The 22,936-nt window shown below is 49.2% G+C and overlaps 1 protein-coding gene across 5 annotated transcripts in view; it reads left to right on the top strand.

The window, feature by feature from the left end:
- Window positions 1-22,936, top strand: part of ush1c (Usher syndrome 1C) — a 420,683-nt gene that overhangs the window by 356,054 nt on the left and 41,693 nt on the right. For all 5 annotated transcript variants that reach the window (XM_072466296.1, XM_072466295.1, XM_072466293.1 and 2 more), the window contains one exon: window positions 1,355-1,454. In XM_072466296.1, coding sequence (XP_072322397.1) covers window positions 1,355-1,454 — 100 coding nt within the window. The remainder of the gene's footprint in view (window positions 1-1,354; window positions 1,455-22,936) is intronic.

The raw sequence follows: 22,936 nt of genomic DNA, 5'->3' as shown, positions 1-22,936 counted from the left end.
GTGCAGTGGCAGGATGGGCCTTCTGGGGAGCTCCAATGGTGATGGGGGGGTTCCCTTTATATGGGGCAGAGTGTTGCCCTGTTGCTCGTTGGGGGAAGTATCTTTTTCAACGCAGTCGCCAGAGCCAGGCCCCGCCTCGCCAGTGTGACGGCAAAAGCCATGCCCTCAAATTTTCTGTGCACAGAGTGCCAAAGAACTTGGAGAGAAAACTCCATTGTGCAGATGGAGAGCTGCATACCGGCTTTCTCGCCTCAGCGTGAACTCTTCAAAATGCCATCAAGTGACCTAGAACAAACACCACGTTGTCTGATATGGCATGTAACGGCTTGAGTTCATTCTGTCCTAGATATATACCACCAGCAATTAACAACATTTGTTAAAAAGTTCATAATTTTCCTAAAGATTATGAAACATTGGGGTACGTTTTGACTTTCAAGTGGTCAGCTGGACTACTAAGCTGCCTGAACAAATTGTCATCTGCTCAATGTACTGCCAGTCTCAGCAATCCTGCCAAGTGAATTTCCCCAAGAATACTTGTTGCTACCAGTATTTACAGTAAGAAGTCTTACAACACCAGGTTAATGTCCAACAGGATTATTTGGGATCACTAGCTTTCGGAGCGTAGCTCCTTCATCAGATGCGTGAAGAGGTAGGTTACACAAACACTTCCAGGGCGGGTCTCAGCCAACGTTCGGAGGCCGCCCCCGATTTCGGCATCATCGGGGATTCTCCGCCCCGCCGCTGAACGCGATTTCGCCACCAGGCATCGGAGAATTTCCATTTTCTGATTGCCAGTCTTATTTATGCAAAATGCAAAATGTTCTGTGAAGGCTACCAAACTACTACCAGAGTCACCAGTAGCAAATCATTCACCATGCAGTGCTACTGCTGGAGGCAAGGCTGTTACAGACAAAAGATCTGCACTCTAAATATAGCATAGAAAAAAACGCTGTGGTAATGAAAGCCAAAAGAATTCTTGAATTGATCTACAGAATGTCATTGTTATATACTTTTCCCCTTGGTGGAGGGGTCAATGACCAGGGGGCATAGATTTAAGGTGAGGGGGGCATGTGGTTTAGTGGGGGTGTGAGGAAAATCTTTTTTACCCAGAGGGTGATGGGAGTTTGGAATTCACTGCCTGAACGGGTGATGGTGACAGAGACCCTCATAACATTTAAGAAGTATTCAGATGTGCACTTGTGATCCCAGGGCATACAAGTCTATGAGCCAGGTGCTGGAAAATGGGATTAGAATGGTTAGGTGGTTGTTTTTGACCGGTGTAGATGTGATGGGCTGAAGGGCCTTTTCTGTGCTGTATGATTCTATAACACCGACTCTATATTCTGTTATAAAGGAGGGACCGTTGGATCTCGCAGTCGAGGGAGGCATCAGTTCCCCACTTGGAAAGATTGTTGTATCGGCAATCTACGATGGAGGTGCTGCAGACAAACATGGTGAGATATTGCTCCTATGTTCTGGTGTTCTCCTGCATCCAGAAGATTGAAAAAAACTTGACTTCCACTTCCTAAATCATTTTTCTGTTATCGTACTTAACAAGTAGTAGGGCTGTACGCATGAGGAAACGTCCGCCCAATGTTGGTGCAATTTGGGTTTTTTAAAAACTTTTGGTACAGGTACTGTTGAAAATTAAAACATGCAGTATTTCAACCCAACCTTAGGTATTTCTCTAACAAACATTTAGTATTTTCTACCATTCAATCAATTTATTATCCACACCCAAGATTTACCATGAATTCTCAAGGTTTTGAGTTAACCATTTGCCTCCCATGATGAACTTTGTCAGATATCTCCTGTAACTCTAAGTATAACCTTTCTCAAGGCTTACATCATTGCTCTTGAGATGTTACTTCTTCAAATAATACAAGGAGATTGGTCAAGGAGGTTTATCTTCTACTAAATCCACATCGATCTCTGTTTCCTAAATTACTATTAATTAGATACTCTTGAAGCTCATACCATTGAGGGTGATGGCTCTGTTGTTTTCTATTTCAGATTGTCACCATTTAAAAATATGGACACTGTTTTGGTCTTTTTCCAAACTACTGGTATTCCAGTACTTTTTTAAAGTAGACAAAATTTGAGATTCAAGACACTTACCAAAAGGATAAAGCCACAAGAGTTGAACAAAAATAAACTTTACTATACAAACTGAAAAGAAATTCACAATATCCTGTACCTTAACATTCAGGGTTAATATGAGATACATGTGAATTAACAGGAAAACTCTGCCTGAACATTGTACAATAGAAAGCAAATGTGGTCAAGACATATCCCACAGATTTCTCAGAAACCCACCCAGATGTCAGCTGATACATTGGGGGCAATTTTCAGGCGGCGATCGTGGGTGGAAAATCCAGAGAGAATCGGGAAACGCAATTCTCTCCGCAGCGACCGTGTTTCCTGGTTTTCCCGATATCTTCTCCAGCAACATCATGAAGTTCATGTTCACAAATGGTGGGAGCCTCATTCAAATGGATTATCATGAATTTTAATATTGTAAACGGGCTTCCTCACCACATGATCCCTCCTCAGGTCGGCGAGGTTTACAACAGCTTTTAAAATATGAGGTTCAGTCGAGGGAATCCCTCTGGGGCTCAAAGATATGTACAGCCCCTGGGGGGATTGGGACATGCCCTAACACAATTGGCAATGCCAGGTTGGCACAGTGCCACCCTGGCAGTGGCACTCTGGAAGTGCCAACTTGCGTCAGGGTTCAGTGCCAGAAGCAGGCCCTCGTGTAGCCCCATGGGAGGGGGTTACATTTATATGTGGTGAGGCAAATGAGCGGGCATTGAGAGAGCCACACATACTGTATACATTCCCTAAGCTACAGAAAAATACTTTTCACTGTACTTCGGTACATGTGACAATAAATCAAATCAAGTCAAATCACTTGCTGGCATGGGATGAGCGGCCACTGAGGGGTGGGGGGGTGGAGGGGGGGGCGCAAATGATTGTCCAGGGTTTGAGGGGGGGGAGAATAAAACTTCATTTCTGATTGGGGCATCTCTGTGGAACTAGGTGCCAGTTTTATTGGGTCCTGTCCCACTAGAGGGATGGCGTAGACCACTTGAACTCATTTTTTTTCTTTAAAGAGACTCAAGATCTGGAGAGAAAACTGGTGTGTGCAACTAGAGAGCCACACGCCAGTTTTCAATCTGAACCTGACACTTCGAAAAAATCTGGTAAGATTCCCCCCCAAGGTCAAACAGCTATCCAAAAATGCTAAATCAACAGATGTGTTGTTTCAGATTGTGGTAAGAATAATTTATTTTGAGAGATAATTCTTTTTAATGTTAAGTCAATGCCTGTACCAAAAATGGTTGGTATTGGACTGAAACCAACTCAAACGTGGAACAACTTTGTTCTGAAACTTGAAGATCTTGGGCGGGATTCTCCGATCCCCAGCCGTGCGTTTCCCGCTACCAGCAGTAAAAGAGAACCCCAACAATCGGAGAGTTTTGGGACGAAATTCTCCGGAAACGGCGCAATGTCCGCCGACTGGCGCCCAAAACGGCGCAAATCAGTCGGGCATCGCGCTGCCCCAAAGGTGCGGAATGCTCCGCATCTTTGGGGGCCGAGCCCCAACCTTAAGGGGCTAGGCCCGCGCCGGACGAATTTCCGCACCGCCAGCTGGCAGAAAAGGCCTTTGGTGCCCCGCAAGCTGGCGCGGAAATGACATCTCCGGGCGGAGCATGCGCGGCAACGTTAGCGGCCGCTGACGGCATTCCCGCGCATGCGCATTGGCTAGAGTCTTTTCCGCCTCCGCCATGGTGGAGACCGTGGCGAAGGCGGAAGGGAAAGAGTGCCCCCACGGCACAGGCCCGCCCGCCAGATCTGCGCCCCCACCAGGACCCCGGAGCCCGCCCGCGCCGCCTTGTCCCGCCGGTAAGGTAGGTGGTTTAATCTACGCCGGCGGGACAGGCATTTTAGCGGCGGGACTTCGGCCCATTCGGGCTGGAGAATCGCGGGGGGTGGCCCGCCAACCGGCGCGCCGCGATTCCCGCCCCCGCCGAATATCCGGTGGTGGAGAATTCGGCAACGGCGGGGGCGGGATTCACGCCAGCCCCCGGCGATTCTCCGACCCGGCGGGGGGTTGGAGAATCTCGCCCCTGGTCCTTATTTACAATGTTTCAAAGGTTCTTGACAGCTCCAGTGCAATTCCTTCCATTGATTAACTTCAGTGTTTTGGAGATTTGAAAAGTTGAGAGGGAAGTCCTAATTGAGCCAGTGAAGGATTGTGTTTTATTACCTTTGGCTGGAATTCTCCTGTCATCAGGATTCACTTTTCCCGTTGGCAGTGCACCCCCATCAGTGGGTTTCGCTGGGACATTTCGATGGGAAATGGCAGGAAGATAGAATCCTTTGCCAGTGAATGGCATGCCACCGAGAAACACGGGGCTGGGGGTCGGAGACTCCAGTCCTTTAGTGTAAACATGTCCTCACCGAATCTAGATACGCTCTAGTTTCTAATTCAGTTTGAGTTTCAATCTGTTAGAATTCTCATTATATTGGTTGGATTGAGAATAGGCCATTAGGCTAGTGTAGAGATTAATGATGATTTTATGTAAGTTGTCAGTTCAAATTCAAGCTGGACGTCTTTGAATTTTGAAGCGTCTCAGTGACTATCACATTCCTCTGTCCCGGAAATTCAATATTTTGAAAATAGATACATGTGTTAAAACCTATGGCCAAATTTAAGCCACATAAGTCTCACACTTCAGGACTTGTGTACAATAATCAAAGCTGACATTCCAGTGCAGTCGTGAGAGTATGCAGCATTGATGGAAGTATCATCGGGCACAATTCAGAGGACTGAAAACTAAGTCCGTGTTCGGGCGCATTTGGCGGGGTAATTCTCGGAGGTTGCAAAACAGAGAATCTAGGGAGTTGGGTGGCTCATGGTCGGCCCGGCGCAGGGCCCAATTTGGGACTCTTGTGCGATTCACCCAGAGCCGGGTGCAATGGGTTCGCTGAATCGCGCCCATCGTTTGCATGTGACCTTAAAAACCAAGGTCCCAATGTGAAATTGTCTATTTTGGCAGGAAGAACAAAAAAGAAGCTTATTATCAAAATGGTGAGATTTTGCAGAGCTCGGAGGTGCAGAGGGATCTGGGTGTCCTGGTGCATGAGTCACAAAAGGCTAGTCTAGAGGTACGGCAAGTAATTAGGAAAGCTAATAGAATGTTATTATTAATTGTGAGGGGAATTAATTACAAAAGTAGGGAGATTATGCTTCAATTGTACAGAGCATTGGTGAAACCACATCTGGAACATTGGTCTCCTTATTTAAGGAAAGATGTAAATCATTAGTAGCAGCCCAGAGAAGGTTTACTAGACTAATACCAGGAATGGACCCGTTGTCTTATGAGGAAAGGTTGGAGAGGTTCGTTTTGTCTCCACTAGCGTTTGGAAGCATAAGACGCGACTTGATCAAAATCTTTAAGACTCTGAGCAGTATTGATAGGGTGGATGTGGAGGGGGTGCTTCCTTGTGTGGGACGATCTAAAACTAGGAGTCGCTGTTTAAAATAACGAGTTGCTCATTTATGACGGAGATGAGGAGCATTTCCCTCAGAGGGTTGTGAGTCTCTGGAGCTCCCTTTCTCAAAAGGTAGTGGAAGCAGAGTCTGAATCTTTTTAAGGCAGAGCGAGCTAGATTCTTGATAAACAAGGGACGAAAGGTAATCGGTAGTTGAGAATGTAGGATTGAAACTACAATCATATCAGCCATGATCTTATTGAAGGCTTGTAGGTTCGAGGGGGCCAAATAGCCTACTCCTGATCCTAATTCATGTCTTTTTATTGTTAAGAGAACAGCTAATGTTAAATGCTAGGGTATTTAAAATCCTATAAGAGAGACTTGGAATGCCTATTCTGAACTGTATTTTACAATTTGGTATAATGAGGGGAAACATGTGAAGACCAGTGAAGGATGTCTCAGACATTTTTGTGATGATTTTAAACAAAATAGATGTTTGCGAAACAGTAAAAACAAACAAATGTCAACTAGAAGTACATTTAACTGCATTAATGGTTATGCACATTATCTTTAAAGTTGCCCAGCTCAAAATCTCTGTTTTGTTCTAACCTTCGATCCAAACCTTCCCAAACAACATCCCATTGGTTTTAAAACTATAAGCTAAATCCAGCAGTAGTTACCACACCAGGCACCTATATCTTTTGGGGTTGCTCCCGAATTAGGATAGAGACAACTAGCTTATAAAACAGGCTTTCTCCAGGCAGAGCCTTTTGGAAGTGGTTATAGCTTGTCACTGTGGCTGCAGTTTCAAAACGGTTCCCTTGCATAGGGTGAACTTGCCTCTGATATACTGTTTTCCCTCTGTTCTTCCCTTATCTGAACTAATCTTCTTAGAAGTCACTCTTAATTACCTTTATTAAAACAGGCGCGAGCGGCGTCAACGGGCCTCCAGGCCCAGTCGTTCTTCCCTTTCGCAGGGGCTAGCATGGTGCTGGAGTGCTGTGCGCTGCTCCGGCGCCGAAAGCTGACCCTACACGGCTGGCGCGGGTCCGCGCATGTGTGTCATGGCGGGCGCAGGTCCGTGCATGCATGCCACGGACGGCAAGGGTCTGCGCATGCGCGCCACGGCCGTCTCCGTGCCGGCAACATGGCGGAGCCTTACAGGGGCCTGGCGCAGAGGAACATAGGCTCCCCCCGGAATGTGCGCGCCGCCGATCGGTTGCCCCCAATTGCGGGCCTGGCCACCCTGGAGCCCCCCCCCCCCCCCCGAGTCGGCTCCCCCCACCCCCCCCACCAGGACGGCCCCCACAGCCAGAACGGCGAGATCCTGCTGGGTAGGACCATACGCGAACGACGGCAGCGGAATTCGGCGGGCACTCGGCCCGTCGAGCGCGGAGAATTTCTGCGGCGGCCGCTTTCAACGGCCCCTGACCGGCACTGCGGCGACAGGAGAATCGCCGGCCCAGCGTCAGAGCGGCGTGGCGGATTTCGCACGCCCCCCCCCCGCCCCCCCCAGCGATTCTCCGAGAATCCGGCCCCTTATCTTTTGAACTGTTGCCATCTTTCCTTTAACGTTTGACACTCTATTCTCCATCATTACCAACTTGCCTTAGGTAAACATCGGTTTACAGTGCTGCCAGGCTAATCAACACATCAATATCCTAGTTCGACCAACCCAGCTAACCTATCTTTACTAAAAGTTCCATTTTAACCATACAACCACCAGAACAGATACCTAATTATTGGATTCCACGTTTTTCATTTTATCACGATTTACTAACAGTATGTGCGCGATTCTCCGGCAAAGGTTTCTCGGTGTGGTTGCGAGCGGGAATTGCCGCAGGCTTCCCGGCGCTCAGTCCAGCAAACCTGCAAAGCAATTCAGTGTTAATTGATCCACTTAATGAGACTCATGGGGTTCTCATTGCAAAGAAGACTCGCCAGCTGATTCACCGGGACTGCGCTCGCCAGCCCCCCACTAACAATGTCGAGCAGCACTTAAGCTGCATTTGCTCAGCCAACCCCAGCCAGCTCGCAATAATGGCGCCAAATAGACCAGCCCCAAGATTCGGGGATGCTGAACTGGGGAGGCTCCTAGATAGGGTGAAGGCCAAGAGGGGTGTCAGTTCCCCAGAGGGTCCAGAGAGTCAGCTACAAGGCAGTCAGTGCTGCCTGGGATGAGGTGGCGGCAGCTGTCAGCTCGGGGAGTGTGACCAGGAGAACTGGCCTTTAGTGCTGTAAGAAGGTCAACGACCTACCAGGCAGCACGTGTGAGTAGACACCAATGCACCCTCCGCCCACCACCCCCACCCCCCCCCCCACCCACCCCCCTCCCACCCGCCCACAAGGGAGTATCCACCTCCCAACTCCCCATGCGACTTCCAAACCTTCCTCCAGCCCCTGCCCCTTCAAACCCCCAACCCCTCCTTCACCTCCCCCCAACCATTGTGAACTACACATGTGGCTAACAATGTCCTCTCTGTGTCTCCTCAGGAAAAGCTCTCCCATAACCGTCGGGAAAGGGCCCAGATTGGCAGAGGGGTGGTGGACATAAAAATCGTCACCTCCTTCGGGGAGCATACCCTGGAGGTGACTGGGGTGACTTAGGACAGATCGGTCACCCACGCGGAGGCTGGTGGATGCTGGAGAGGTGAGGAAACACCGAGCTCCTCCTGGAGGACATGTCAGATGTGAGTTGTTATTTATTTACTGACTGACCCATCCCGCCTCCTGATCACATGTCCATTCTCCCGCAGGTCCTCCAGCCGATAGTGCCGGTCCATCCAGGGCGGGCCCCTCTCCTGACTCCGAAGAGAACACCTCGGAGGAGAGCTTAGAGGATGCAACTGTTATAGTCGCGGCATAGCTGTCATCCCCACCCTCCACCAGCGCAGATACACTCACCTCAATGGGACATGTTAGTGGACAGGTTTTGGGGGCACAATCTGGTGAGCACCGCACTGTTGATGATGCACATCAGGTAGAGGCAGGAACCCCCAGGCGAGGCAGCAGGCGGAGGGCTGCTGGATCCCAGGACCCAGCTGGGTCCCAGCCTGATGCTGAGCCTGTGGTACAGAGGTACTCAGAGCTGATGGAGACGAAAGGGAGTGGCCGGCAAATTCAGAGGGAGATGTCAGCGTCACTCCAGCAGATCCATGGCCGATTGGAGGAGTCCCAGAGGTGACAGGTGTGAGTGGCACCGAGACCAACTCTGGTCAACCACAGTGGAGAGCCTGGTGCACAATGTCGGCACCATGAGTGAAGGTGCCCAAGGCATCGCGCAGCCGGTGATGGCCATGGCTTAGGGACTCGGCAGAATGTCCGACTCGCTGGAGTATGTGACCGAGTACCAGGCTGACCTTGATGAGGTTCTGGGGGCATGTCCCACTCTCAGGTGGGAATGGCCGAGGCGCTGCGGAGCTTGTCCCAGTCACAGGTCCCAAGGCGCTGTCCCAGTCACTGAGGAGCATCGCTGAGGGTGGCGACACAATGGTGCGGACCATGGGGAACCGCCAGGGCTGACAGAGCCGGTTAATGCAGGGGCAGCCGGGGCTTGAACGAGCTGCCCCTCCATCCAAAGGTGAGCCCCAGGGCCCTATGGGTACTGAAAGGGAAGAGGGGGCACTGAGTGTCAAGCTGGACCCGTCCCATGGAATGGTGACGGTTGTCACAATCTCCCGCGAGCTCCGTCCCTCTGATGAGGCTGCATCTCAAGGTCAGCACGGGAGACAGGGAGGCACGGCTGTGCATGTGCCGCTGATAAATGAGCCAGGTCCTCCGGCCTCAGAGCCCCCAGAGGACACCTGCCAGGGGCAGCGAAGGCCACAGGATGAGGTAGCCAGCTAGCAGCCGCCACCTCAAATGTGCATCCTATGGAAACACTGCGACGGAGTGGTAGAGCTCGGTGGGCCAAGCACGTTGAGGATCACTGAGGGCACCGGGGGAGGGAGCAGGGGTGGGGGTGTGGATATGGGGTGGGGAGGGGGGTAGAGGTTTGGGGAGTGGGGTGGGTGACAACATCAGGAGTGGGGTACTGTACAACACATTAAACACCTTTTTGCACAACCATTATGATGTCTTCGTCACTTCCTTATGCAATATGGGCTGATCTCCGGACCCTTTGCCCCTCTCTCCAGTCATTCCCTCCCCTCCCCAGAGCACTTACCCACCTCCAGCCTTGGACATGTCCCCGGAGATGTGTATCATCCCCTGGGTGTTCGGATGTTGCATGTGTGGTGTTGCCTCCCGCATTGTTCAAGCACAGTGTCCAGGCATAAGAGATGGGGAGGAATTTCTTCAGCCAGAGGGTGGTGAATCTGTGGAACTCTTTGCCGCAGAAGGTAGTGGAGGCCAAATCACTGAACATCGTTGAGATAGATAGGTTTTTGATCAATCAGGGGTTATGGGGAGAAGGCAGGAGAATGGGGATGAGAAAAATATCAGCCATGATTGAATGGTGGAGCAGACTCGATGGGTCGAGTGGCCTAATTCTGCTCCTATGTCTTATGGTCTTGTCGTCTTATGGTATGATTGGGATGCTAGGCAATGACTCTCACATGCAACATGGCCTGTCCACCCATGGGAATCCACGTGGCATGTGTGAAGTGCTCACTTAACCACTATTGCCAATTCCTATTGGCGGTAGCCTTCAGCTGCGCAGCCTGAGGCCTCAGCAGTCGATGGGGGTTATGGGTGGTCTTTGGGGCAGACGGGCAGGGACAAGGGTTGCCCCCAGAATGGGTACTCACGATCCAGGGGTTGACAAGGTGTTGCCTTGCACGGTTGCCTCCCTGTTGCTCCCCCAGTGCCTCCTCCTCCTCCCCCTCCCCACCCTCCCATGGCGGCCCGCCTCTGCGGAGGGTCCCCCAGCACTGGGATGGCACTCCCAGCACCCCCGAGACCATTGCCTGTGAGCAAAGATGGCTACTCACCTCCTCGACTCCCCACAGAAGCCTTTCCATCAGATTCATGTTTTCAAAAGGAATACTAATCGGCGCCAGCGTGACCACCTGCTGGGGAGGCCGGTAAATGACGAGAGGATGTTGGACAAGGGGTAGCTCCCATTAATTGTATGGAAATAGGGCTTAATTGGTAATAATTGGTTTCTTGCCTCGTTACGGCAAAATCCCAATTTCATTTACGGGAGTGGGCCTGGCGCGGATCTTGTTTTTGGTCTCTCTCGCTATTCACCGGTCTCATTTCACTTGACTGAGAGCATAACGAGGCCGGAAAATTGCACCCTATATTTGTCCCTTTATCTCTTTGGCTGGATGCAAATAATCCAAGAGCAGGGGAGCTATACCCTGTATCCTAGCCATATCTTTATCCCACAATCAACATCAATAACAAGCAGAGTAGTTGTTCATGCTCACGTTGCTTTTTGAGGTAGTTTTCTGTGTGCCTATTGTGCCACATTTCCTACATTACAACAATAACTACACTTCAAAAAAATATTTCATTGGATATAAAGCGCTGTGAGCTCTCGGATTGTCATGAAAAGCGTCACATAAATACAAGTCTTGCTTTTTTCTGTTTACATATGATTATGCAATCGTGCAAGCAGTGATGCATTAAATTGAAAGTGCCCATACAGAAGAAACCATGAACATTAAGGGTGGGATTTTCCAGCCCTTCCCACCGGCGGGATCCTCCAGTCCTGACGAAGGTAACCCCTGTGACATGTTCGCCGGCAGTGGGATGAGCAAGACATGCAAAATGCCATAGACGTTGGCGGGACCGGAAGATCCCAGCGGCAGCCAATGGCGAGCCACCTCCGCCACTGGAAAACACGCCACAAGGGGGAGTGGAAAACCCCGGCCTAATAATTGCCCCAATACTTGCAGAAAAAAACCCAAACTCTCATTCATGGAAAGGTGAGGCCTGCATTCAGAAGGAAGTTCCGCACAGGTGAAGAATAGAGACCCTGGGCGGGATTCTCCCCTACCCGGTGGGGCGGGGGGTCCCGGCGGGATGGAGTGGCGTGAATCACTCCGGCGTCGGGCCGCCCCAAAGGTGCGGATTTCTCCGCATCTTGAGGGGCCAGGCCCTCACATTAGGGGCTAGCCCTGCGCCGGAGTGGTTGGCGCGCCGCCAGCCGGCGGGAAAGGCCTTTGGCGCCACACCAGCCGGGGCCGAAAGGACTTCGCCGGGATGCAGAAGTCCGCGCATGCGCGGGAGTGTCAGCGGCTGCTGACGTCATCCCGGCGCATGCGCAGGGCGGGTGTCGCTTCCGCGTTGGCCGCGGTGAAGACAGTGGCCGAGGCGGAGGGAAAAGAGTGCCCCCACGGCACAAGCCCGCCCGCGGATCGGTGGGCCCCGATCACGGGCCAAGCCACCGTGGGGGCACCCCCCGGGGCCTGATCGCCCCCCACAAGGACCCCGGAGCCCGCCCGTGTCGCCCAGACCCGCCGGGAAGAGAGGTGGCTTGATCCTCGCCGGCGGGACAGGCATCCAGCAGCGGGACTTCGGCCCATCGCGGGCCGGAGAATCACCAGGGGGGGGGCTCGCCGACCGGCGCGGCGTGGTTCCCGCCCCTGCCGAATATCCGGTGCCGGAGAATTCAGCAACCGACGGGGGCGGGATTCACGCCAGCCCCTGGCGATTCTCCGACCCAGCGGGGGGGTCGGAGAATCCCGCCCCCTGTTACACAAAATCTGAAAAGGCAGAGTGTGGGAATCTCTAACCCTTCCCTCTGACAGGATCTTGCAGCCTCACTGAAGGTGACTCTCCACAGCAGGTTCTGGTGGTGGGACGGACAAGCCACGCAAAACACCGTAGACATCGGCAGGACCAGAAGGTCCCATTGACAACCAGTGGTGAGCTACCTCTGCCGCTGGAAAAGATGCCACGAGAGGGCCAGAAAATCCCACCTTCAATCTTCAGTTCTTAAAAATTCCTCAGATTTAAGGGTGGCATGTGGCACAGTGGATAGCACTGGGACTGCGGCACTGAGGACCCGGGTTCAAATCCCGGCCCTGGATCACTGTCCGTGTGGAGTTTGCACATTCTCTCCATGTCTGCGTGGGTTTCACCCCCACAACCCAAAGATGTGCAGGTTAGATGGATTGGCCACACTAAATTGCCCCTTAATTGGGGAAAATCCTTCAGTTTGAAAGATGGATCAGTGCTACAGCCTGACTGGTCAAAATCCATTGATTAGGAAGCAATCTTTTCCAGCCATCCTGTAGCCAGCAGTATTTGCAAAGATGCGCATATTTGCAAAGATGCAAAAGCAGCTTTGTGGGCTAGATGACCAATTCTTAACTGAAGGTTTGTGCGAAGATTTCAGTGGGTCTGCTCGTGGCCCCTGACTCCATAATGTACACAAGTTAAGGTAAATTTTATTCAATCTTCAAAGTTTGCATTATTCACGCACAGAAATGAACCTTCCAACTGCTAGTCACTGATTGACATTTGCACAATATCACTTCAGTCCTCAATTCCGCCACACACCGATAAGGAACTGGGGGAAAGAGCTATTTGACTCAAGAGGCTCACGGTCATCAGTCCAGCTTCAGCCGTGCCTGCGGGAAAGGCATGTACTCTCAACACTTTTCTGGAGATTGCGATTTCTCTAATCTGTGCGACAGTAACAACTTTTTGGAAGTTATTTGACTTACCTTGCACCTTACAAACCTAGCTGCTCTCAGCCTACACAGCAGTTTGGGGGCAGTTTGTGCAGCCTTTTTAATGACTTCTGGCCAGCAACAGAAGCTGCTTTCTCCACATTGACTTGCTGAAAATTAGATTCAGGTTCCTTGACAGATTCGGGAGTGTGGGCATCCAGCAGTGTGCAAGGGTGTCCAGAAAAGTGTTTCTCTGCTATGCCCAGCACTATATGGCACACACAGGAAGATAAAGCTGCAGCCCACTTGGTATCTCCTGAGCAGGAGGCAGAGGAACATAATGTGGCCAGGGTCGCTGCAGCCACACATCTGGCAGCCGGTAAGCCCACAATCGGCTCACACAGGCACAGTTCAGATAACATACAAGCCTAAAGCCATTAGTAAGACTAAATGCTCCGACCCTGTCACATCCCAGCACAGAGCATTCCCACAGTCATAAATGTTTCCTCACACACAGTCCTTGCATATTTCACCCAAGGGCTTTGAAGTGGATGTTTCTTGAGAAGAGTCCCCACCTCCACATAGAATCACTGAATCCCGACAGAGCAGAAGGAGGCCATTCAGCCAATCGAGTCTGCACCGACCCTCTGAAAGAGCACCCCGCCAAGGGTCAGGTCCCCACCCTATCCCTGTAACTCAGTAGCCCCACCTAACCTTCTCAGCAGCACCTGCTCCCACTCATGTGACATGCGCCTTACCATGTGACAACCTAGAATGTTCACCCTCCTCACGGCCTCCTCAAACTAATCGCTCAAGAGCTTATCCATCAGCCATGAATGGATGGCGGGACACCAAAGACATGCGTTAATGCTGACATTGAGCAAGGGTATAAACTCAGCAAAGAGCAGATCATTACAGCTCTGTTATGAGGGACATGAGTACAACATGATTTAACAGTTAAGGACCAAGTGGCAGTGTATTATCTAATGCTGTCACTAGGCCTCCGGGCCAACCCCATCTCTCCATTATGGATGCTCAGTATTTGCACCAGCCTGCCAATCTCCATTGCTGTAAAGGTGCCGACGGGTGCCAGTCCACCCCAGTTCTCATTCTCTCTCTGGACATTTCAGGTTATCGTCTTCTGCAATGAGAAAAGACAGTTATGAGTGTGAGAAGTGGAATGAGTGTTAAGGATCGAATGAGAATATTTGAGGAGGGTAACCATGAGGCATGGGTCCAAGAGGACGAAGTTGAGCATTGTATGCTGAGATGGAAAATTGAGGAGGCGTCTGGTGAGAAAGGAATGTGTGTAACTGCAAGGTTTGTCGGTCACAGCAGTGCTATGCAGGAGAATGCTAAGGAGAGAATGACGATTTCTACCTGAAGGTGGCATGGCACTCACTTTGTTAGTATTAATGAGATCATTGAATCTTAACTGCAGAGGTTCCAGGTTCTAGGCACCACGTTTCAGCTAGTCACGGCCTCTGCAATTTACAGCCAGGCCTGCTTTATCAGGCTGACTGGCCTTCTCATCTTGTCTCAAGGGAAGAGGACTTCTCTCCTGGACATGACTAATTCCAACAGTGCCTACAGGGCCGAGTTTGAAAGCCAGCTTTCCTATGTCCGGCTTCCATCATGAAACAGGTCCCTCCTTTTCAGTGCCAGATGTATTGCTGCCATTGTGACCCCTGGCAGGGTCCCTTTAAATAGACATCTTCCAATGGCAGCTCCAGCCCGTGATCCCACCTGCCTTCCCTGATTGGTAGAGGAGCCCGTATGTGTGAATGTAATGCCATGGCTCAGTTAAAGATCCCTGGCAAAGTGCAGTGGGCACTTTCCCATGTTCCTGGCCCACTGATGGTCCAGCCATCTCAGCGTGGACTCAATTCACATTGTTCCACCGAGGAAATGGATGCAAAGCTGGGGTGACAGAGTGAGACGAGGGGAACACAAGTTTATTAGTTAAGTTGGAAGCACGGGGAAAGAGGCAGACTTATTCAGTTGAAGAACTAAGAAGTAACAAAGTGGAAAAGTGATAGGATGTTCAAACCCATAAGAGCACTTCACTGAATGGCTTGTCAGGGTAATTCTCACAGTTTAGGACAGGATAACACACAATTATTTGATAGTTTTCTGCATATTTAGACCAGTTGCAGGGACACTTTCTCTTGGAACACTATCATCCGTGTCATCATGACAAGTGGCCTTGAGAAAGACTTTTGCACAGCACATTTTGGGTGCATTGTGAGCCTCAATAAAGAATATTATAATTGATTTCCAGACATGACTTTCAGAGGATTAGTTCTGTTTTTGTCATCAGTGGGCAATCTCTATTGTTATGATGGCAGAGAACAGGGCAGCATGGTGGCGCAGTGGGTTACCCCTGCAGCTTCACGGCACCGAGGTCCCAGGTTCGATCCCGGCTCTGGGTCACTGTCCGTGTGGAATTTGCACATTCTCCCCGTGTTTGCATGGGTTTCGCTCCCACAACCCAAAGATGTGCAGGCTAGGTGGATTGGCCACGCTAAATTGCACCTTAATTGGAAAAAATGAATTGGGTACTCTAAAAAAAAATTTTTTAATGATGGCAGAGAACAGTACAATTGGCTTTAATATTCTGGATTAGGCAGGAGAAAGATTTCTGGTCTTGATCCCTATCAAAAGTCCAAATGCATTTGTACATCTGATCAGGCTCAACAATGTTGTTCCTGTTGTCAAATCGTCTGCTGATACTGGTAGTCAGGGATCATGTATGGATAATGGGAGACACACTAGAGTTCCCACCCTGGGATGGGAAATAAACCTGCGCAGGTAGAGCCGGGCAGGCTGTAGTCTTCCTTATGTTTGTAAACTGTAAATAAAACTACCTTCTTGTGACTACCTTCTCTAAGTCTCCTCAGCAAGATCCCCTGAGGATGAGCTACAGACAAATGACTGCAGACTTTGGAGCAGTAGTTCACCAATAATTAATAATGAAGAACAGGGAACTGTATGTAAGATATTGCATTACAAGTGAGGCAGGGATTGTCATGATATTTTGATCAGCATATCATGGTGCAATCAAACACACACTGATGGACATGCAGTAGGACCAACCAACACACACACAACATCGCAGCCAATCACCAGTGAGAGCACACGCACTATAAAAACAGGGGACACTACAGTTCCCGCTCATTCCAGCAGCAGCCAGCTCAGAGCACCGAGCTCAGAGCCTGCCACTCAGACATTTACCATGTGCTGAGTGCCTCACCCAGATAGTAATAGGACAGGGTCCACAGATTAGCTGGTAATGCACGTACCCAAGTTAGCAGTGTGCTGTTATAGTTAAGTAGTAAATAAAATTGAGTTACACCATCTCCAACCGTGTTGGATCGTTTGTACACCAGAACATCCAACACGACAGGGATAACAAGTTGGGCTTAACTTAGAGACAGTCTTTCAGTCTTCCGAATCTGTCATGGTATTATCAACTTCTCATTTATTTTGATGTTGGGGGAACAGCTGGGAGAGATAGTTTTACAAGTAATGGAACCAGGCCTGTATAAAATGTCAAAGCAATACACGGTGTGTTAATTTGCATATTTAGTGAACAGTAATAGTAGCTATTATATTTATACATAATTAATTGTTTCGTAAAACAGTATAATGTACAGATTGTTTTCAAGAAGTCTGCATTCCCTTAAATAATATATTTTCCAAGCGCTCTTGTTCATATACGTGATGATACTCTCGCTGGACCCATGTCAGATGGCGCAGTTGTCACAATTTGCTGATAGATTAAGGAGGTGAAAAGCGAAGCAAAGTGCAAAACAGTACAATTGCCCCCCAAAGGACTTTGAACTCATAGCATGGAATGCCTCTATTTAAGAAGGCTGGTTTAGCACACTGGGCTAAATAGCTGGCTTTTAAAGCAGACCAAGGCAGGCCAGCAGCATGGCTCAATTCCCATACCAGCCTCCCCGAACAGGTGCCGGAATGTGGCGACTAGGGGCTTTTCACAGTAACTTCATTGAAGCCTACTTGTGACAATAAGCGATTTTCATTTCATCCATTCACAGAATTTATGTTAGATTGTGAAGGGCTAAACCATTATAAATAACCTTCTATAAATTATGTAATTTTAAACTATGAAATCTTAAAATTATAAAAATTGACTCATAGAATTGACAGATTATCAATACAATTCCTACAATGTTATTGTAATCTACAAAATTTGAATTTATGGATATGTATACGGTTGCACAATATTACAATATTACCAATGACCGTGTTATGCAGATGAAAGGTTGAGGTCATTCACTGAGGCCTGGCAACATTCCGACAGAAAAATGTTAGGCTATGTTAAGCAGCAGAGAAACTGCTTGAAGGTCGTTGAAATATTTGTGCGGATTGTGGTCACCATGGGAGTAACGGATGTTGATGTCTGTATCTGATTTTAGTCAGTAAGGATATTTACAGTGAAACAAGACTAATAATAGTCCTGAAATTAAAGATTTTCATTTATGGTAAAGTTATTGTTGGCAGTTTACCAGGCAATAGAGGATATATCTGTTGGCTTAGGACCGTCATTGATCTTGTATTGTGCAATCTCCCAGTTTTCATCCTAATAAATATCATGTGATAGATGTTGGCATTTATTTTTATTTGGAGGCGATATGGGAAACATTCGCATAGCATCAGTTTCTGGCACAAGTTGAGTGATGCCATTGCAAATAAGGACCTCGGGTTTGATCTGCATGGAGGTTGAGGATGCTAGTCAGGCATCACAGAGCAGAGGGGACATTTTTTCACACAGAGGGTGGTGAGCATCTGGAACGGGCTGCCAAAGGCAGTGGTAGAGACGGGTGCAATTTTTTCCCTTAAAAAGCAGTCAGACAGTTACATGAGCAGGGTATAAAGGGATATGGGCCAAATGCGGGCAAGTGGGATTAGCATAGTGATAGAAACTGGGCGGCATGGACAAGCTGGGCTGAAAGGCCTGTTTCCATGCTGTAAACATCTATGACTCTATGGTTCCAGTGGTAAGCAGGTCCACTTGACCTGGGTGGGAAACAAACCCGAGCAGGTAAAGCTGGGCAGGCTGCGGTCTTCCTTATTGTTGTAAACTTGAAAAAATACTACCTTTTTTGTGGCTTCTCTCAGCAGTTCCTTTAAGGTCTGCTAGTTATGCCACTGAAGACGTGGAACAATGCAACTAGAAAGAGAATGTACAGTACAAATCTCTACCCATGATGACCAACATCAATTGGGGCTCTATTAATATTTGCATTTGCAGGGCAACTAACATGTGTTTCAACTAACACGTGAACACCCATGTTACTGACTTCCAATTCATCAGCGATCTGGTGGGTGGGGGTGGGGGCACTAGAGATCATGACCGAGGAGTTATTATTAACATTTCATAGTAATGGAGGGTGTCCTAAGCAACTTTCTGTGTTAGAATGAAACTAATACTTTATTAATTCGTTGTTCATATATCAATAATACATAAATATCACTGGCTGGATTCTCTTCTCCCCGACGCCAATATTGGGAGTGCCGCTGGTTGTTGTATTCTCCGCCCCTGAAAAGCAACATACTGTAGGAGTACACCGCGCCGATTATCAGGCCCGCCCCGCGATGCTCCGTCCCGACCGGCCGAGTTCCCGATGGCATGGGTTACATGTGCTCACATAGTCCGGGTACCTCACGTGGCGGCTGCGGATTCAGTCCGGCGCTGCCACAGTCAGGGGAGGGCTGATCCGCGGGCAGGGGGGGCTTCATTCGGGGCTGGGCACTGTGGGCAGGCAGTCTGGGCGTCCGAAGGGGGGCACTACTTTTGCAGTCCGGGTCGGAGGGCTGAGTCCGCCATGAAGCACGGTACGGCCGCTGCAGGCTGCCATCATGCACATGGGCGGCCACGGAACCAGAAATGCTCAGGACCTTATCGGCAGCTAGAGCTACGAGCTCTACGCTGCCTCCCTGCTAGCCTCCAGCAAACCGGTGAATCGGTGGCTGTTTCGCTCCGGTTTTCCTGGCGTAAAAGACCACCATTTTCACGCCAGAGTGGGGACTTTCACGTCTCCAAAACGGAGAATCCAGCCCCACATGTATTAGTCCACATTTACTTGGTGGAAAATTTCTTAACTTGCAAGACTGGAAAAAGGTTCGGAGAAGTTCCTTTACGTTGTTGAAACAAAGATTGCTTTGGCACAGTATGCAATTGAGGTAAAGTCCATTGCATTCTTAAGAATATTAGAAGTGAAGTGAACTGTTTAGTCTTTCAAGTCATTCAGTTGTATCATGGTTGATCTGTACCTCAAATTGATTTATCCATCTTTGCTCCATATCCCTTGATACCCTTACCGAATAAACTTCGCAAACTTGAAACTTTCAACTTACTCCTGCTAAAGGAAAGTGAATAAAGAAAGTAGAGGAAAAAAAAGCCCGATCAGAAAATTAGGATTAATTTTGAATTGCTCTAGCAGAGAGCTGACACATGCATAATGAATCAAATGGCCTCCTATACATAAAATGAGAAGAGACTTGCCTTTCTCTGGCTATCTTTTCCTCTCTCCTCCTACCTCAGGCAGTTTTTGCTTGCTAACTTTAATTCAACTGTTTCACTTCAAAATGGTGGTTAGGACTAACCTATGGAGTCTCTCCTGTCCATTTGATTTTCCTCTTCCATTCTACCTGTCAAGAAGGGCCCAAGGTGCCGACTGGTCTTCTGCAAGATTGCAGTAATGACCTGCCGTGCTAGTAACTCATGGAAGAACACATAGGAATATACGTTGGGAATTATCACTTGAATAATTTATGGAAAAAACAATTAATGAAGTTTCTAATGATGTGTCATCTAATGAGTTATTCAGTAATTTTTTTTTTCTTGCATTCTTTATAAGAAAGGTAAAATGGTGCAATGAAAAATAATTTCTTTGTTAGCTTTACAAATTTTCCTACTTTTCCTCATTTGAAGACCTTAGGCTATGGTTCCAGGCTAAATAGTGACTGCCAATGACTATTTACATATGTGGGACATTCAAAATGAGATCTGTTCAATCCTCAACTAATCTTCACAGACATGGGGCTGGATTCTCCAATTTGGGGGCTATGTCCAGAGGATCCGTGGCGTTTTATGTGGGAAAGATTTTCGCGGCCCAAGCACCGATCCTCCAAATGGTGAGGGGCTAGCAGCCACTCCATGTAAAACGCACGGCCTTCCCGATATGAACGGCTGGAGAATTGCCAGGTCCGTGGCTACGCAAGCGCATGGCGATGACCTGCAGCGGTTGCGCCGTACAACATGGCACCGGCCATGCGGGACTCGACCTGCCAGATAGTGCCTGTCATGTTATTCACCCTGGGGTAACACGGACTGCAACTGGATGCACTTGCACTTGAAAGTATACTCCAAACTGTGATGTTAGTTCAATATGTTTTATTGAACTGTTAAGCAGTGCACACAGTTCGCTGTGGGTTTGACACTCTACTAATCTAAGCGTGCTTACTATAACTAACTAGACCAGACTTGCTCTGAGCCACGTGTAGCAGGTGCTAACTGATATGTACACCCTGACTGTCACTACAGTTGTCACCAGTGGAAAGAGGCAGAGTGTTGATGCCTCGTGTGTTTTATAGTGGGAGACCACCCTCTAGTGCTCTGCCTGGTGATTGGTTCTGTTCTGTCCTGTGTGTTGATTGGCTGTACTGGGTGTCTGTCACTACCTGTCTGTATCTCATTATGTGCATGAGTGCATATCATGACATCCCCCCTTTTTAAAAAAAATGTTGGTTGCTTGGAGCATATGTGACTGGATTTACATGTATGACTATTTACATTAAATGGCGAGTGGATGAATATATACATGAGAGGTGTCTAGCGTGTAGATACAGAACAACATTTACAAGATAAATGTCTATAAGTCCAATCTTTGGGGCTTGCGTCGGAACCTTGTCGACCGCCTGAGAGGTGGAGGTGGGAACGACGGTGCCTTGACAGGCGGGAGTGCCAGATTGGTGGCCTTGTGGTGCGAGGTGTCCGGAGGAGGCATAAAAACATCTGGAAAAGTAAGATCTGGTGGTAGGCAACTTTGAGCCGTGCCCTTCTGTTACACCTGACAATGGAGCCATCAGCCATACGAACTACAAACGATCTGGGAGCAGCCTGTCGAACAACAACAGCTGGAGCTGACCAGCTTCCATCAGGTAGCTTGATGCGAACAGCATCTTCCGGAGATAGCACAGGGAAATCGGTAGCATGAGCATGTACATCAGCTTTTGCTGGTTCCTGAGATGTTGCACCTTTTGCAGCACTGCGAGATGATCCAGGTCTGGTAAGTGTATGGCTGGAACAGTCGTCCACTGGTCTCTATTTCATGAGGAGTTGAGCTGGAGACACACCGGTGGACAAAGGGGTTGCCCTGTACGCCAACAGCGCAAGGTTGAAGTCAGAAGCAGAGTCCGCAGCTTTGCAGAGCAGTTGCTTCACGATATGGACCCCTTTCTCGACCTTCCCGTTGGACAGCGGGTAGTGTGGGCTTGAGGTAATGTGGTTGAATTGGTACAACTTGGCGAGATTGGACCACTCTTGGCTGTGGAAGCAGGGACCGTTGTCACTCATGACAGTGAGTGGAATACCATGCCTGGCAAATGTCTCCTTGCAGGCCTTGATGACTGTCCTTGATGTGAGGTCTGACAGCTTCACAACCTCCGGGTAATTTGAGAAGTAATCTATGGTGAGCACATCGCCAAGCCCATTGGCGTGAAAAAAGTAGATTCCCACCTTGGACCACGGAGTGGTCACGATCTCGTGTTGCTGGAGTGTTTCTTTTGTTTGAGCAGGCTGGAAACGCTGGCAGGTCGCACAATTGAGGACCATGTTGGATATGTCCTGGCTGATTCCAGGCCAATAGACAGCCTGCCGGGCCCTGCACCGACACTTTTCGACACCTAGGTGTCCCTCGTGGATTTGTTTGAGCACTAAGCTCTGCAGACTGTGAGGAATAACGATACAATCTAGCTTGAGGAGGATCTCCTCGACGACTGTCAGGTCGTCCTTCACATTAAAGAACTGAGGGCATTGCCAGCCATTTGCGAGGTGGTGCATTACACGTTGCAGAAGAGGGTCTTTGGCATTCTCTTCACGAATGCTGATCACTCTTTCATCTGAGGCCGGGAGGTTGCTGGCACACAGCTGCACCTGTGCCCCAATCTGGCGGATGAAGTCAACCTGTTCACAGGGCGAGGTGATGGAGCGGGACAGGGCATCTGCAATTATCAGCTCCTTGCCTGGTGTGTATACTAACTCAAAATCGTACCTTCGGAGTCGAAGGAGAATGCGCTGAAGCCTGGGCGTCATGTCATTCAAGTCCTTATGAATAATATGGACCAAGAGTCTGTGGTCAGTCTGCACTGTGAAGGTTGGTAGACCGTAGACGTAGTCATGGAACTTTACAATGTCGGTTAGGAGGCCCAGGCACTCTTTTTCTATCTGGGCATACCTCTGTTCAGTAGGAGTCATGGCCCTTGACACATAAACAACTGGAGCCCAGGACGAGGAGTCATCCCTCTGGAGGAGCACCGCACCAATGCCATCCTGGCTTGCGTCGTGGAGATTTTTGTTTCCCTGTCCGGGTCAAAAAACGCTAATACCGGAGCAGTGGTGAGCTTTGCTTTGAGCTCGAGCCATTCTGCTTGATGTGTGGGTAGCCACTGGAATGCAGTGGACTACTTCACCAGATGCCTGAGAGCCGTGGTGTGTGAGGCCAAGTTGCAAATGAATTTTCCTAAGAAGTTCACCATTCCGAGGAAGCATAGTACCGCCTTTTTGTCTTCCGGGGTCTTCATGGCGTTAATGGCCTTGACCTTGTCCGAATCTGGTCGCA

The sequence above is a fragment of the Scyliorhinus torazame genome, chromosome 10, assembly GCF_047496885.1.
Source record: "Scyliorhinus torazame isolate Kashiwa2021f chromosome 10, sScyTor2.1, whole genome shotgun sequence".
Lineage (NCBI taxonomy): Eukaryota > Metazoa > Chordata > Chondrichthyes > Carcharhiniformes > Scyliorhinidae > Scyliorhinus > Scyliorhinus torazame.
Note: the sequence above shows the minus strand (reverse complement) of the source record. Positions and strands in the feature narration are given on the sequence as shown.